This window comes from Pithys albifrons, chromosome 8 (genome assembly GCF_047495875.1).
Source record: "Pithys albifrons albifrons isolate INPA30051 chromosome 8, PitAlb_v1, whole genome shotgun sequence".
NCBI lineage: Eukaryota > Metazoa > Chordata > Aves > Passeriformes > Thamnophilidae > Pithys > Pithys albifrons.
In genome coordinates, this window is record NC_092465.1 from 41,038,600 (window position 1) to 41,054,956 (window position 16,357).

General features: G+C 51.8%; 1 protein-coding gene across 6 annotated transcripts in view; it reads left to right on the forward strand.

Annotated features, from left to right (window-relative positions):
- Positions 1-16,357, forward strand: part of HDAC4 (histone deacetylase 4) — a 175,880-nt gene that overhangs the window by 95,217 nt on the left and 64,306 nt on the right. For 3 of the 6 annotated variants that reach the window (XM_071562873.1, XM_071562872.1, XM_071562877.1), the window contains exons 5-6: positions 11,409-11,559; positions 14,616-14,736. In XM_071562873.1, coding sequence (XP_071418974.1) covers positions 11,409-11,559; positions 14,616-14,736 — 272 coding nt within the window. The remainder of the gene's footprint in view (positions 1-11,408; positions 11,560-14,615; positions 14,737-16,357) is intronic. The other 3 variants (XM_071562874.1, XM_071562878.1, XM_071562876.1) reach the window with 2 other exon arrangements.

Consider the following 16,357-nt stretch of genomic DNA (forward strand, 5'->3'; position numbering starts at 1 on the left):
GGCCCTGCATTCCCAGCAGGAGCAGGGAATGCCAAGGCAGTGGCAGCAGACAGGGCTGCACACAGGGAGGGAAGAAGCTCAGGATGGGCTGGAGGTCCAGTTGGAAGGTGGTTGTTGCACAGTGCAAACATCAGCCAGGATATAAATATTTCCCAGGGCTGGCCCGTTGCTGTGGCAACAGGAGCTTTTGGAATTGTTGCCGGGCTCCCCTTGCAGGGGGATTAGTGCTGCACATGGGAAAGAGCCCTCATGGAATATTAACAAGCAGCCTGGCTTCAGCCTTATATAACTTGCATTTGAATACAGAGTGGGCAAGGTGGGATTAAAAGTTAATAGGGTGTTATTTGCAGGCTTTGTAGGAGCTGTTCCTGGTTGAGGTTTGATCAAGAGCAGTCCCTGTCCTTGGTGGGTCCTGTGTGTTCTTGTCAGGATGGAAATACTTTCATGGCTGCGCTCAGAGAGCCATAATTTGTGTATCTCTGGGTGTGCACACAGATACATGACACAATAATAGTGCAATAATGAGGGCAGAATTATTGTGAATCCACCCTTTTTTCTCTGTACACATTTGCCCAAGCAGCTGTGCACTCGAGGGGAAAGGATTAGGGAATTCCTGTGACAAAGATTTCCATGATTTCCTTCTAATTCCATGTGTCTTTGGTTGTTTGTGTGTTAAAAATAAGAAAGGCTCATGGAGAAGCTCCAAGCCCTGGTAACAGGAACACATTTACTCTCATTTACCTTTGGTTCTGGTTGAAGGCAGGACCTCCTTAGCAGGAATTGAGGTGGCATTTTGAGGAGCCACAGCAGAGGAAGAACTTCACTTCCTCATGCTCTGGGTCTGCTGTGGCTCCTCAAAATGCCAGGTGAGAAACTTCAGGCAGGGCTGATTTGCTAACAAGGTCTTTTCCAGGGTGTTGGTGTGCCTGGAAATGCTTTAGAAATCCAACAGCAGTTATTGGAATAAACCCTGGGATAAACTCACAAAGAAAATAACCCCCAAACCCAACACCAGCTGTTCCTGGGATGCATTTTCCATGGGAAAACATCCCCTCTTGCCTTTGCATCTGTGAGTCAGCCCATGGTAACATGATTTCTAGATCTCAGAAACTGCAACTGTGGTAAGTCTGGAGGAGCAGGGAAGGGATTGTTTTATCCAGAGAACTGCAATATATCACTTTATCTCTGAGCTGTTCAGCTCCTTTAGAAGGAAAACAGAGGGTTAATTAAAGCAAACCAATGCCATTTATCCTCTGTAAATGAGGCCCTGGGGCTCGAGCTGGTGCATCCTCTTTGGGAGCTCCAACTCTTCAGTGCCTTCCCTTCAGAGCAGCTCTCCCAAGGGGGACTTGCTTCCCAAAAATTCAAGGTTCAACCAAAATGGCATTTCTTCAGCTTTTCCTGGTGTTTGTGTCCTTGGAGGTGGTCAGGCCTTGGATAGTCCCAGTGCCCAGAGAAACTGTGGCTGCCCCATCCCTGCAAGTGTTCAAGGCTGGGCAGGACAAGGCTTGGAGCAATCTCTTTATGTACTTGAGGGGCACTAAAAATAATTTGGGTGCCTTTCTTAAGCAGCTCTGATGTATTTTGGCCAGACACTTTGTAGGAATTGTGGTTTGGGGTTGTTTTATTCCTTGTGTTGCTGGTGGGGCATCTCCCTTTCCCATCCCCCAAACAAAAGCTGAGTGTGAGGAACATCTGAAAGCCTTCCCAAGGAAGTGAAATTTGGCCTGGAAAACGCTGGCATGGCTTGCTTGGTTTTCTGTTCCAGTAGATAACTTTTTCCTACTGAAAGCTGAAGGTTTGGCTTTTTCCAGCACTCCAGATTCCGTAATTATTGACCTATTGCAGGAGGAGAAGGCAGTGGGATGGTGGCCTGCAAATGGGATCCTTTCCCTGGGGTGTCCCAGTTCTTGCTTTTACATCCCCAGGATGGTGCAATTTAGGGAGGCTACAAGTGAGGAAGTGTTTGTGGAAATCCTTCGTAAGAGACACGGAGGGAGTGGGATTGTTGTGTGGGGAGAGGAACAAGGAAACTTGGGCATGGAGAGAGGTGGGACAAGGAAACTTGGGCATGGGGAGAGGTGGGACAAGGAAACTTGGGCATGGAGAGAGGTGGGACAAGGAAACTTGGGCATGGAGAGAGGTGGGACAAGGAAACTTGGGCATGGAGAGAGGTGGGACAAGGAAACTTGGGCATGGAGAGAGGTGGGACAAGGAAACTTGGGCATGGAGAGAGGTGGGACAAGGAAACTTGGGCATGGGGAGAGGTGGGACAAGGAAACTTGGGCATGGGGAGAGGTGGGACAAGGAAACTTGGGCATGGGGAGAGGTGGGACAAGGAAACTTGGGCATGGGGAGAGGTGGGACAAGGAAACTTGGGCATGGAGAGAGGTGGGACAAGGAAACTTGGGCATGGAGAGAGGTGGGACAAGGAAACTTGGGCATGGAGAGGTGGGACAGGGAAACTTGGGCATGGAGAGGTGGGACAGGGAAACTTGGGCATGGAGAGAGGTGGGACAAGGAAACTTGGGCATGGAGAGGTAGGACAAGGAAACTTGGGCATGGAGAGGTGGGACAAGGAAACTTGGGCATGGAGAGGTAGGACAAGGAAACTTGGGCATGGAGAGAGGTGGGACAAGGAAACTTGGGCATGGGGAGAGGTGGGACAAGGAAACTTGGGCATGGGGAGAGGTGGGACAAGGAAACTTGGGCATGGAGAGAGGTGGGACAAGGAAACTTGGGCATGGGGAGAGGTGGGATAAGGAAACCTGGGCATGGAGAGAGGTGGGACAAGGAAACTTGGGCATGGAGAGGTGGGACAAGGAAACTTGGGCATGGAGAGGTGGGACAAGGAAACTTGGGCATGGAGAGAGGTGGGACAAGGAAACTTGGGCATGGGGAGAGGTGGGACAAGGAAACTTGGGCATGGGGAGAGGTGGGACAAGGAAACTTGGGCATGGGGAGAGGTGGGACAAGGAAACTTGGGCATGGAGAGGTGGGACAAGGAAACTTGGGCATGGGGAGAGGTGGGACAAGGAAACTTGGGCATGGGGAGAGGTGGGACAAGGAAACTTGGGCATGGGGAGAGGTGGGACAAGGAAACTTGGGCATGGGGAGAGGTGGGACAAGGAAACTTGGGCATGGGGAGAGGTGGGACAAGGAAACTTGGGCATGGGGAGAGGTGGGACAAGGAAACTTGGGCATGGGGAGAGGTGGGACAAGGAAACTTGGGCATGGGGAGAGGTGGGACAAGGAAACTTGGGCATGGGGAGAGGTGGGACAAGGAAACTTGGGCATGGGGAGAGGTGGGACAAGGAAACTTGGGCATGGGGAGAGGTGGGACAAGGAAACTTGGGCATGGGGAGAGGTGGGACAAGGAAACTTGGGCATGGAGAGGTGGGACAAGGAAACTTGGGCATGGGGAGAGGTGGGACAAGGAAACTTGGGCATGGGGAGAGGTGGGACAAGGAAACTTGGGCATGGGGAGAGGTGGGACAAGGAAACTTGGGCATGGGGAGAGGTGGGACAAGGAAACTTGGGCATGGGGAGAGGTGGGACAAGGAAACTTGGGCATGGGGAGAGGTGGGACAAGGAAACTTGGGCATGGGGAGAGGTGGGACAAGGAAACTTGGGCATGGGGAGAGGTGGGACAAGGAAACTTGGGCATGGGGAGAGGTGGGACAAGGAAACTTGGGCATGGGGAGAGGTGGGACAAGGAAACTTGGGCATGGGGAGAGGTGGGACAAGGAAACTTGGGCATGGGGAGAGGTGGGACAAGGAAACTTGGGCATGGGGAGAGGTGGGACAAGGAAACGGGCATGGAGAGAGGTGGGACAAGGAAACTTGGGCATGGAGAGAGGTGGGACAGGGAAACTTGGGCATGGGGAGGTGGGACAAGGAAACTTGGACATGGGGAGAGGAACAAGGAAACTTGGGCATGGGGAGAGGTGGGACAAGGAAACTTGGGCATGGGGAGAGGTGGGACAAGGAAACTTGGGCATGGGGAGAGGTGGGACAAGGAAACGGGCATGGGGAGAGGTGGGACAGGGAAACTTGGGCATGGAGAGGTGGGACAAGGAAACTTGGACATGGGGAGAGGAACAAGAAAACTTGGGCATGGAGAGAGGTGGGACAAGGAAACTTGGGCATGGGGAGGTGGGACAAGAGGGAATGGCTTTACACTGAGAAAGAGAGGATTTAGGCTGGATATTGGGAAATTCCCTCTGTGAGGTGGGTTGGGGCTTGGAGTAACTTGGGCTGGTGGAAGGTGCTCCTGCCCATGACAGGGAATGGGATGGGCTGGGCTTTAAGGTCCCTTCCAACCCAGACTGTTCCATGGTGAAAACCGTGCCATGTTTAGGGCAGATAAGCTGAGCCTTTGGAAGACTTGGCCCATCTGGAGCAGGGAAAGCCATCCCTGCCCATTCCCAAGGCTCGGCACCGGCTCTGGGGGCAAGGCCGGTTCCTCCCTCCTGGAGCCACCTCCCCTGGGCAGACTGGATGGATTTCCCATTCCCAGGTGGCTCAGCAGATGTGTGACAGCATTTCTGGCCTTCCACTGTGCCTTCCCAACAAACCCCTGCGTGGAATCGGGAGCTTTTCGGCAGGTCCCGCTGTGAGCTCTGCTGACCTTTGGCTGCGCAGGGAATTTTTTCCTTTCTGAGTCATTCCTTCCCAGCCAAGATGGGCTGGAAGTTCCCGACAGCTTCTCCTTTGCCTGCTGGGTGAGGGGCAGGGCAGGGGGAGCTCAGTGGGAAAGGGAAGAACCTTGTGGGGAGTGTGGTCCATGTGTATGTCTCCAAGCCTGGAGCAGAGCTGTTTCAGCTCCGCCTGTTTTGTGGCTACTCCCGGAAACTTCTCCGGGATGCTGACGCACTGGGACACCCCACAGTGTCCTGCTGGGGGTGGCATGGGCTTCCCAGCTCCTCCTGGGCCTGGAATCCTCACCTGGAGACACCCAGTCCTGCTCCCAGTTGTCCTGTCGTCTGAGTTGTCCTGTCGTCACCTCTCTGTGTGCCTCGGCAGAGAGGGAGTTTTGCATGGAAGCAGCAACAGGGAAAGCAGCTTTGGAAGGGTGTCCACTGTGGAGTGATCCTGGAATTGGTCTCCTTCCGTGGCCACAGTGATTTCCTGCATGGAATGAGGGTGGGAGCACATCTGAGACACGGCGTGAAACTCTCTGGCTGTTCCTTTGGTTTCAGAGGGTGAAAGTCTTCCAGGTCATCGTCCAGGGAATTGTCCAGGGAATTGTCCAGGGCATCCTCCAGGGCATCCTCCAGGGCATCCTCCAGGGCATCCTCCAGGGCACTTCCAGGGCATCCTCCAGGGCATCCTCCAGGGCACTTCCAGGGCATCCTCCAGGACATCCTCCAGGGCATCATCCAAGGCATCGTCCAGGGCGTCCTCCAGGGAATGCTCCAGACACATTTTCCTGCACTGTAGAGAAATGTGATCTTTTCCCCAAAGGTGTCTTGACCTGACAGTTGTCCTGTGGATGTGGAAGGAGAAACTGCTCTTTGCTTCCATCTGGAGCCACCTGCCCTTGGAATGGCCTGCTTGGATGACTCCTGGAGATGCTCCAGGCCAGGTTGGACAGGGCTTGGAGCAACCTGGGCTGCTGGAAGGTGTCCCTGCCCATGGGATGAGAGAGGCTTTAGGGTCCCTTCCAACCCAACCCATTCCATGGCTCTGTGGGCCCAAATCACATTGTCCTTCAGTGTGGCTGCTCTTGGTGGAGCCCTGACACTGGCCAGAGCTTCTCTTTGGTGACTTCTCTGTGGTGATTCCAGGAAAAAATGGGCATGTTCCAGTCCTGCTGGTGGGATCAATGTCACATACTGATCCCTTGGAGCTGTGCTGGCTTCACCTTTCTCCTGTCCCCAGGCCAGGGATGTTCACACCTTGATTCCTGCAAAGCATCCACTTCCCCTGGACTCTGGAAAGGCAGAATCCCATCTCCTCCCACCGAGACCAGCTCCCATTCCTGCTGTGTCTGCCCCGGGATTTGTTTCCGTGCCACACTTCCCAGGGTGCCTGTTCCTGCCTCATTTCCAAGAGGAACATGAAAAGCTGGGAGATGCCAGGTCTCCTGGCATGCCTGGACTGTGGGATGCCAGGATTGCCCACCTGAGGAAGCTGCAGCTGGTACAGTTGGTGGGGAAGGAGCAGCCTGAACATTCTGTGCCTTGTTCTGACTCGTTATTCCCAGACCATGACCTTGCCCTCGTCCCAAAACTCACACCTGGATCCTGCAAAACTTCCCTTCTGATGGAAGTGCCCCTGGGGGGACCTTTGGGAAGATCAGAGGGTTTATTGTCCTGGAAAGGGGTGGGTGGGGACTTCCCTGAGCCTCAGCATCGGGATCCTTTCCAGGAATGATGGGGATGGACCTGCACACGGAGCGCTGGCTTTGGTAGACAAACCCTGGAGCAACCTGGACACCTCTAACCCCATCTCATGGTTGAAGAAGTCCTGGAATAATTGAGGCATCTCCCACCACTGTTGGTGGTGCCAGGACTGAAGCTGGAGTGCTCAGCCAGGGAAATTTGTTGCGCTGATCCTGCCTAAAATTGGTAAAATCAATGTTTCCTTGTGGTGCCTTCATGGTTTGTTGGCTGGAAGGAGCAGAATTTTCCAGGTTTTTCTGGAGTGAACACTGTGTGGGTGTCACAGTGTTCTCTGTTCTGTTTGGAATTCCAAGGTGAACAGCAGCAGAAGGGACATTTTGCAGTTCCCACACCTGAATATTGAACTCCAATTTGATCTTGTTTTTGAACTGACAATTGGAAGTTATCCAAGAGAACACACAGGAGGAAAGAAATCCCCAAGTGGATCCTGCTGGTTTCAGCACAACATTGCCATTCCAACTCCTCTGCTCCCTGAGCCCCAAAACAGCTCCCAAGGGATGGAACTGCTCCTCCAAGGACCAAGGTTGGATCTCTTATTTAGCATTGAACATCTGGGGCTTCTCCTTTAAGGAATTTTTGTGGTTCTTTGGCTTACAGGGAGTGATTTAGATCCAGTTCTTTTCTTTGTTGCCATCCACGGTGGGATGGGTGTTCCTGCTCCTGATTCCCTCCCCTTGGAAGGCACAACAGAGGCAAACACAAAGGAATTTTCCTCACCTTTGAAGTGGAAAATGGGAGAAGGAACCGAATGTGCAAAGGGAAAGGCACTTGGATGCTCTGCTGCTGAGAAAGGCTGGAATGGGAAGCAGGGAACAAAAGGCACTTCCAAAAGCATTCCCAGTGCTGTAGCTGTGCAGGTATTCCAGCCTTTGGGAGAGGTGAGGGAAGGAAACTGGGATATAACATCACATATCCATAAGAAGCTGCCGAGGTGATAACGTGGGATCTTCTCACCCTGAGCCAGCAAGGAGGGAACACAACCAGCCTTCCCCCTCCTGGAGACACTGGAGCCTTGGAAACCTGAGCCTTAGACATTCCCAGCAGGATGTGTCTGAGCAGGATCAGTGTCCTGCCCGGGAAGCTGCTGGCTGGGATGGATCCTTTCCCAGGGAGCTGCTGGCGGGGATTCCGCTGGCAGGAATGGGGCATCCAGGGAAAGGGATGATGGATGCCCTTCCTTCAGATGCTGTGTCCTGCCTTCTGCTGGAAACCACAATATTTTCCCCTTCCCAGGACAGCTGATGAATCCCAACTGGCCTCCGGTGCTCCAGGAGAAATCCCAGCCATACCATGATGGAGCCAAGGGAGCCAATCCTGGCACTGGAGCTGCAGCCCCAGCCTGCATAAACAGGGGGGCAGAGCATGGGGCAGAGAACAGGCAGCTCTGAGAGCCCTCTGGAGTTCTCCTAGAATTCCAGCAGCATCCCTGCTGTGCAGAGCATGGGGCAGGGAGTGCAGGCAGCACTGAGAGCCCTCTGGAATGACCCTGAGTACTCCCAGAATTCCAGCAGCATCCCTGCTGTGCAGAGCATGGGACAGGGAGTGCAGGCAGCACTGAGAGCCCTCTGGAATGACCCTGAGTTCTCCCAGAATTCCAGCAGCATCCTTGCTTTGCAGACATGAGGCACACAGGCAGCACTGAGAGTCCTCTGGAGTTCTAACAGAATTCCAGCAGCATCCCTGCTGTGCAGAGCATGGGACAGGGAGTGCAGGCAGCACTGAGAGCCCTCTGGAATGACCCCGAGTTCTCCCAGAATTCTAACAGTATCCCTGCTTTGCTCCCACCTATGTCTGTGGATTTTCCAGGAGATGACTACGTGTGTCTGTCCTTGGGCAGTTCTTTCTTCCTCGACCCCCATGACCTCATTTCATTTTTCCAGCCCCTGAGCTGCAGATCATTGTAAATACCTGATTTAACCCTCCAGAACTGCAGAGTTCAAAGCAGGGGGTGGTTGGTTTACCTTAAAATAGGCAGTTTGCACCCAAAGCTGTGCCTGGCTCTGGCTGGAATGTGAGGGTGGGAATGGTCCAGGCTGGGAGTGGTCCCTGGTGGGAATGGTCCAGAGCAGAAGTGAGGATCCAGGGTTGGTGGGAATGGTCCAGGCTGGGAATGGTCCCTCCCTGCTCCCATTCGCCTCAGCTGCTTTAACTGAGTCACAGTCTGAGGTTTTTCTGAAGTTTCAGGGCATGGGATGACTTTTTGTAGCACTGAACATCCTGAGCTGGAAGGGACCCACAGGGACCATCCAGTCCAACCCCTGACCCTGCACAGACATCCCAAAAATCCCACCCTGTCCCTGAGAGGATCATCCAAACCCTCCTGGTGCTCTGGCAGCCTTGGGGCTGTGCCCACTGCCCTGGGGAGCCTGGTCAGTGCCCACCACCCTCTGTTGGAAGAACCTTGTCCTGAGATCCACCCAAACCTGCCCTGGGGAGCCTGGGCAGTGCCCACCACACTCTGGGGAAGAACCTTTCCCTGAGATCCACCGAAACCTGCCCTTGGGAGCCTGGTCAGTGCCCACCACCCTCTGGGGGAAGGACCTTGTCCTGGGATCCACCCAAACCTGCCCTTGGGAGCCTGGTCAGTGCCCACCACCCTCTGGGGGAAGAACCTTGTCCTGAGATCCACCCAAACCTGCCCTTGGGAGCCTGGTCAGTGCCCACCACCCTCTGGGGAGGAACCTTTTCCTGAGGTCCAACCTAACCCTGCCCTGGGGAGCCTGGTCAGTGCCCACCATGCTTCGGGGGAAGAACCTTGGTTGTCCTGAGATCCATCCCAAGTCTGTGTTATCAAAGCTCCTGTCAGTGTGGAGGAACATCCCTGCCCTGAGAAGGCTTTTCCTTCCTCCTTTTCCCAGACACCAGCAGTGCTTCCTTTTCATTTCCCACCCATCCTGTCGCTTCCTTCTTTTATTTGTATTTCTTTTCATCTTGGAAAAACCTCTCCTAAGAACAGGCTTTGTGGAAAGCAGGGTGAGAACCAGCAGGGACAATAAAGCCCTAATGAAGCTTCCCCAAAGCATCCAACCCCAAATTGGGGCTTTTCATTCCAGATGTGTCAGTGAAAGCTCCTGGAGAAGCAGCTTAATGTATGGAAAGCATCTCAAGAGCAGAGCCAAGGAGACTGCAGATGGAGAGAAAAGGCTCCTGATTTGAGAGAAATAACAAAACCTGTTTTACCATATTGTGCAGGAAATATTGTTCATTTGCATACTTTGCATGGCAGGGTTTGGAGAGCTCACCATGTGGTGGATACTCGTTGGGAGGAGGGAAAGAGCCTCTTCTCCCAAATGGAGACGTGTCAGTAGAAGCTGCTGCTTCATTAGAAAACACAAATAACGACTTTCCCCTGTTTTGTTTTTCTCCTTTTGTAGTTTTTTTGCTGCCTGGGTTTGGGGTTGTTTGCATGGAATTCTGTAGGGAAACAGAGGTGCAAAGAACTGGATCCTGGTGTTTTGCTTGGAACAGGCACAGCAGGGATTCCTCCATGGGGAATTTCCAGCAGATTGGAAACACCTCTGAGATGATTTTTCTTTGCATTTTTATATAGAATAGTAGAATTTTTTGTGTCTCTTCGTTGCACCCACAGCTGAGGCATTGGGTGTTCCAAATGTCCAATGGTACAAATTAATCCTGGAATCCCAGAACACCCAGGATCATCAGCTCCTGGGCCCACACAGGACACCCTGAAAATCACAATTAAAGGAGTTTTCCTTCTCAAGGAGAAGCAAAAATCAGTGTCTGTGGGGCAGGAGCCTCATGGGCAGGGTTTGGAGAAGGATGGGCTGAGATGTTTTGGGAGAGAGCAGGTTCTCTGTCCCAACAGCCTTGGCAGGGCTTTGGAATGAGATGGTTTTATGGAATGAGATGGTTTTATGGAACGAGATGGTTTTAAGGTCCCTTCCAACCCAAACCATTCTGGAATTCCGTGATCCAGATCCCTCTCCACAGCTGGGTCCTGCTGCAGGGGGGGCAAGGGAAGCTGGGAGGGGGAAAATTGTAGCTTCAGGGAGGGGTTCTTAAAGAAAAAGTAGGTTTTAGCCCTAAGAAGCTCCATTGCCACCTCTCTGACCTACTGGGATGTGTCACTTGTCACCTGCCCTTCCCGGTGTGCCCCTGGCAGGACATGGAGTGTTCTCTCACACAGACAGGTCAAACTTGCCCCTCCAATCCCCACAGGAATTCCCTCTGGATCTAAAAAGGATCCCAGGAGGTTGGTGAGTCCACTGACACCTTCTGGGTGTTGGGAATGGAGACCCAGGATGGGACTTGTGCTGGAACAGGAGCCTTTGGTGGTCCCACCTCGAGCATCCCGTCTGACTGAGGCTTTGCCAAGCTTGGCCTTCATTAATCATCATCTCTTTTGATTAATCCCATGATTGTGGGCAAGCCACGAGGGCCAGGGAAAATCCTTCCTGAAGAGATTATTGGGGGAATTATTTGTTTTATATATTGGAGCAATTATTTTATAATTAATCACAGAATTAGAATGGTTTGGGTTGGGAGGGACCTTAAAACCCATCTCATTCCAACCCCCTACCATGGGCAGGAACACTTCCCACTAGCCCAGGTTGCTCCAAGCTGGCCTTGGACACTTCCAGGGATAGAGCAGCCACAATTCCTACAACTTCTCTGGACAACAAATGTCATTGTAAGTGTCCAAATGGGGTTTTGCTTCAAGTAGGTGATGGAGAGAAAAGGAAGGCAGAGCTGGAGCAGCTCAGGATGGCTCAGCACAGGCTGTGGGCTCTGGTGGCAGCTCATGGAGCAGAAACAGTGCCCAGAATCATCCTGTGGCAGCAGCAAAGGGGCTGGGGAAGCACCACTTTGGGCAGAAAGTTCCTGTGGTATCTCCAGCTGAGGTTCTTCCCAAGCAGGGAAGAGGTTGAATTCCTTGTTCCCATGGATCAAACCCAATCCCTGTGTCCTGGGGCAGCCTCTGGGGTAGCCCTGGGCAGGCTGAGGGTGCTGATGTGTCCTCCTGCCCTCCCTTCTCCGCAGCAGCAGCAGGAGATGCTGGCCATGAAGCACCAGCAGGAGCTGCTGGAGCACCAGAGGAAGCTGGAGCAGCACCGGCAGGAGCAGGAGCTGGAGAAGCAGCACCGGGAGCAGAAACTGCAGCAGCTGAAGAACAAGGAGAAAGGAAAAGAGAGTAAGTGACCAAAGCTCCTTTGTTTGGGTGCTGAGAAGGAGCCAGAAAGGACCTTCCTAAGGCTGGAGGAGCCTTTGTGGGTCCCTGAGCCTGTGGGAACTGCTGGGAGGGATTGAGGGGAAGGGAGAAACGCATTTCTTGCTTCATCTTCGGTTTTGTCTCGCTCAATGCCTTTTTAGCATTTTTCCAAAGGCAGCCTGGCCTCCCTTCCCTTGATTTACCCTTTTCTGAAGTATATTTGGCAGCATTCCTAATGGAGGCAGAATGTGAAGCCCATCAAGAGCACCAGATGCACCAGGCACTGCTTCCCTTTCACTCCTTTGAAGACTCATCTCCTCGCTCTCAAGTGTTCCCATTCAGCCAGAGCTTCTTTCAGGAGGTCCCACAGTGGGGGGGGGGGGCCTTCCCACGTGGCTTTGTGCACTTGATGAGCTCATTGTGGCCTCACAATTTGCCTTATCAGACATACTTTGGGCTCCTTGTTCTGGGTTCTGTCAGGAGGGAATGGCAGCAAAAAGCCCTCGCCAGGCTGTGCCTCCCTTGAGCCTTCATTCCACAGGGAATAAAGAAGCTCCTGGTGGAAGAAGCGATGGAAGGACACCAGGAAGGTGGGATTCTGTCTGGGAAGCAGCAGTAAGATAGTTCAAGGAGAACTTTTCTAGGAGGAAAGTCTTGGAGACTTAAGAAGAATTACCTGAATGTTGAGTCTCCCACTCCCCGTGTGTAAATCTGACAACCAGCAAGTGGTTCAGGTTGGAAAAGCCCTCCAGGATCATCCAGTCCAAGCCCTGCCAAGGCCACCACTAACTCCTGTCCCCACGAGCCACATCCACACATTTTTGGAGCACTTCCAGGGTTGTTGACTCCACCACTGCCTTGGGTATTTTCCAATACTCAACCATTCTGTCAGTGAAAAAATTTCCCCTGATATCCACCCTGAGTGTCTGGAAAATGGGATCAAAGCACCTTTTGGATGCACCACAGAGGGAAAAAAAGCCAGATTTGGGGATGTTAAGTTGAGGATCCTGTTCCCATGGCTACAGTTTTATTTTTAAAAGGCTTTTTCTTGAAGCAGTGCCGTGCTTTTTCTTGAACCATCAGAGCTCCTCAGCTCTTGAGGACACTCAAGTTATTTTTCGCGCATCGGGAAATTTGGAGCAACGCAGCTAAAATTGTCCTGATGGAAAGATGGAGAGTGTGGGGTAGAGGTGGAGCTTCTTCTCCCTCCTTGGTAACTCCTCTGCTGCTCTGGGAGAGCTGGGGGTGTCCACCTGGAGAAGGGAAGGCTCCAGGAGACCTGAGAACCCCTTCCAGTGCCTAAAGGGGCTCCAGGAGAGCTGGAGAGGGACTTGGGATAAGGGATGGAGGGACAGGACACAGGGAATGGCTTCCCAGGGTTAGATGGGACATTGGGAAGGAATTCCTGGCTTGGAGGGTGGGGAGAGGCTGGGATGGAATTCCCAGAGCAGCTGTGGCTGCCCCATCCCTGGAAGTGTCCAAAGCCAGGTTGGAGCAACCTGGGACAGTGGGAGGTTTCCCTGCCCATGGCAGGGGTGGCACTGGAGGATCCTCAGGATCCCTTCCAACCCTAAACCCTTCTGGAATATCTGGGGCCTCTCAGCTTCCAGTCCAGGAGGAAAAGCTGCCAGAGGAGCTTTTACAAACCTCCCCATCCAAATCTGTTTGTCTTCGAGTCTTCCAAAGAACTGAACAGGTTTGTCCCAAACTGACAGGACACAGCCAGACCTGCGTGTCTGGAAGATGCTGATGGATTCAAGGAGACACTTTGTGCAGAGAGGAGGCCTTGGAGTGTGAATTTGTCACCTCTTCTGCTCTTGCTGCTCAGGGATTCATCTCCAGCTCCTTAGCTGAACATTCCACCTTTGTTTGGAGAGCAAGGGCTCCCAAAGGGGATTTTCCCACCTTTTTGGAGCTTGACCAACATTCCCCCCCAGGCTGTGCCTGGCAGAGCTGCTGCAGTTCCCTCTTTGTGGGGAGAGGCCACAGATTGTCCCCTCCATGTGCCCAATGTCCCCACGTGGTTCAGGAGGAGCTGAAAATCCCCCTGAGATGATCTTTGGGTTTTCATTCCCAGGGGAGCAGCCAGTTTTCCTGCCCTTCCCATTCCCTCCCATCCCAGCAGTTTTCCTGCCCTTCCCATTCCCTCCCATCCCAGCACTTTTCCTGCCCTTCCCATTCCCTCCCATCCCAGCAGTTTTCCTGATTTTCCCATTCCCTCCCATCCCAGCACTTTTCCTGCCCTTCCCATTCCCTCCCATCCCATCACTTTTCCTGCCCTTCCCATTCCCTCCCATCCCAGCACTTTTCCTGCCCTTCCCATTCCCTCCCATCCCAGCACTTTTCCTGCCCTTCCCATTCCCTCCCATCCCAGCACTTTTCCTGCCCTTCCCATTCCCTCCCATCCCAGCACTTTTCCTGCCCTTCCCATTCCCTCCCATCCCAGCAGTTTTCCTGCTCTTCCCATTCCCTCCCAGACTCTCCATTCCCTCCCAAACTGTGCAAAAATCCCGGAGTTTCCTCTGGGAACGTCCCGTTTGATGTTGGAAGCAGTTGGGAATGTCACCTCGCTCTGAGTCTGTGGGACACAGTTTGGAGGAGCTTCCAAGATAAAATCTCCATGTGAGACCTGGGATTTGTTCCCTTCCTGCTTCCAGATGTGACATTGACCAGCTGGAGTTGGCCCAAGAACCTTTTTCTCCCACCCCTTTGATTCAAGGAGAGCTGGAACACCCCGGACAAGTGTTTTATTCCAAGTGTCTTCTCTGCAAGTGTGAAATCCTTGAAATGAAGCTCTGATTTCATCCCTATTTCCAAACACAACTTGGGATTCTCTGCAGAGCTGAAGGGGAAAAAAAAAAGAAAGGAGAGCTCCTGACTGGAGACACTTTGTTCTTTTCTCTTTGACACCAAAGCTCTTCTCTTGGGCAGCAAATCAAAGATTTCGCCGTGAAGCCTTTTGAGAAATGGAAAATTCTTTCAAACCTCTTTTTAAAATTTTTCTTTGGGTTTGTTTTTTTTTATTTGTTGAATTGCAGGTGCAGTGGCAAGCACAGAAGTGAAGATGAAACTGCAGGAATTTGTCTTGAACAAGAAGAAGGCCTTGGCCCACAGGAACCTCAACCACTGCATCTCCAGCGACCCTCGCTTCTGGTACGGGTAAGTGGGGCTTGGGCTGCTCCTTGGGCTGCTCAGGGAATGGGCCAGAATTCCCAAAATGCCCTTTCCAGGGGCTTTCACTGGGAATAATCTCTGTGATGCTCAAGGGGTCTTTGCCATCTTAGTCCAACTCACAAGTTGTCCAGAAGAACCTTTAGTAGTTCTCCAGTAGAACCTTTAGAAGTTCTCCAGTAGAAGCTTTGGAAGTTCTCCAGTGGAACCTTTGGAAATTGTCCAGTAGAACCTTTGGAAGTTGTCCAGTAGAACCTTTGGAAGTTCTTCAGAAGAACCTTTGGAAGTTGTCCAGAAGAACCTTTGGAAGTTCTCCAGTAGAACCTTTGGAAGTTCTCCAATAGAACCTTTGGAAGTTCTCCAGTAGAACCTTTAGAAGTTCTCCAATAGAACCTTTGGAAGTTCTCCAGTAGAACCTTTGGAAGTTCTCCAATAGAACCTTTGGAAGTTCTCCAGTAGAACCTTTAGAAGTTCTCCAATAGAACCTTTGGAAGTTCTCCAGTAGAACCTTTGGAAGTTCTCCAGTAGAACCTTTGGAAGTTCTCCAGTAGAACCTTTGGAAGTTCTCCAATAGAACCTTTGGAAGTTCTCCAGTAGAACCTTTGGAAGTTCTCCAGTAGAACCTTTAGAAGTTCTCCAGTAGAACGTTTGGAAGTTCTTCAGAAGAACCTTTGGAAGTTCTCCAGTAAAAGCTTTGGAAGTTCTCCAATAGAACCTTTGGAAGTTCTCCAATAGAACCTTTGGAAGTTCTCCAGTAGAACGTTTGGAAGTTCTTCAGAAGAACCTTTGGAAGTTCTCCGGTAGAACCTTTAGAAGTTCGCCAGTTGGAAGTTGTCCAGAAGAACTTTTGGAAGTTCTCCAATAGAACCTTTGGAAGTTCTCCAATAGAACCTTTGGAAGTTCTCCAATAGAACCTTTGGAAGTTGTCCAGAAGAACCTTTAGAAGTTCTCTTATAGAACCTTTAGAAGTTCGCCAGTAGAACCTTTGGAATTTCTTCAGAAGAACCTTTAGAAGTTCTCCAGTAGAACTTTTGGAAGTTCCCCAGTTTTTCACGCAGGATTTGGGGTTTGGGTGTTACAAAACTTGAATTTCAGGGAAATGAGGAATGGGTTTTGTGTTCAGGAGTTGGATTTCAGTGATCCCTGTGGGTCCCTTCCACCTCAGGAGGTTCTGGATTTCCACCCGGGATGGTTGAGCAATGTCACATTTTACAGCCTTTCACACTTTCTGCTCATCTTCATGTCCCAGAGTGGGAAGTTTTGGTCACTTGGCTCTTTCTGGAATCATCCAGTGAGTCCTGTCTGCACTTCCAGTCACAGCTGCTCCAACAGCTCCGTTTGCAACAGAAAAACCAACTTTTCAGCTGTCAATTTTCCCTTGTTGCTCTCCAAGGAACCCCTTTCAGTGTCAGAAAATCCCCAATTCATTGTGTAAAAGACAAGCAGAAAATGTGAGATGAGTTGAGAACTTCCTCTGCCAGAAGGTTGGGACCATATCAGATAAAACCCCAACGTGCTTTGGGTGTTGCCATCAGTGAGAAGAAAATTAATGACATTCTGAACGACAAAAAAAGATCAGGGACGTTTCCATTTTGCCCTGAAATTGGTG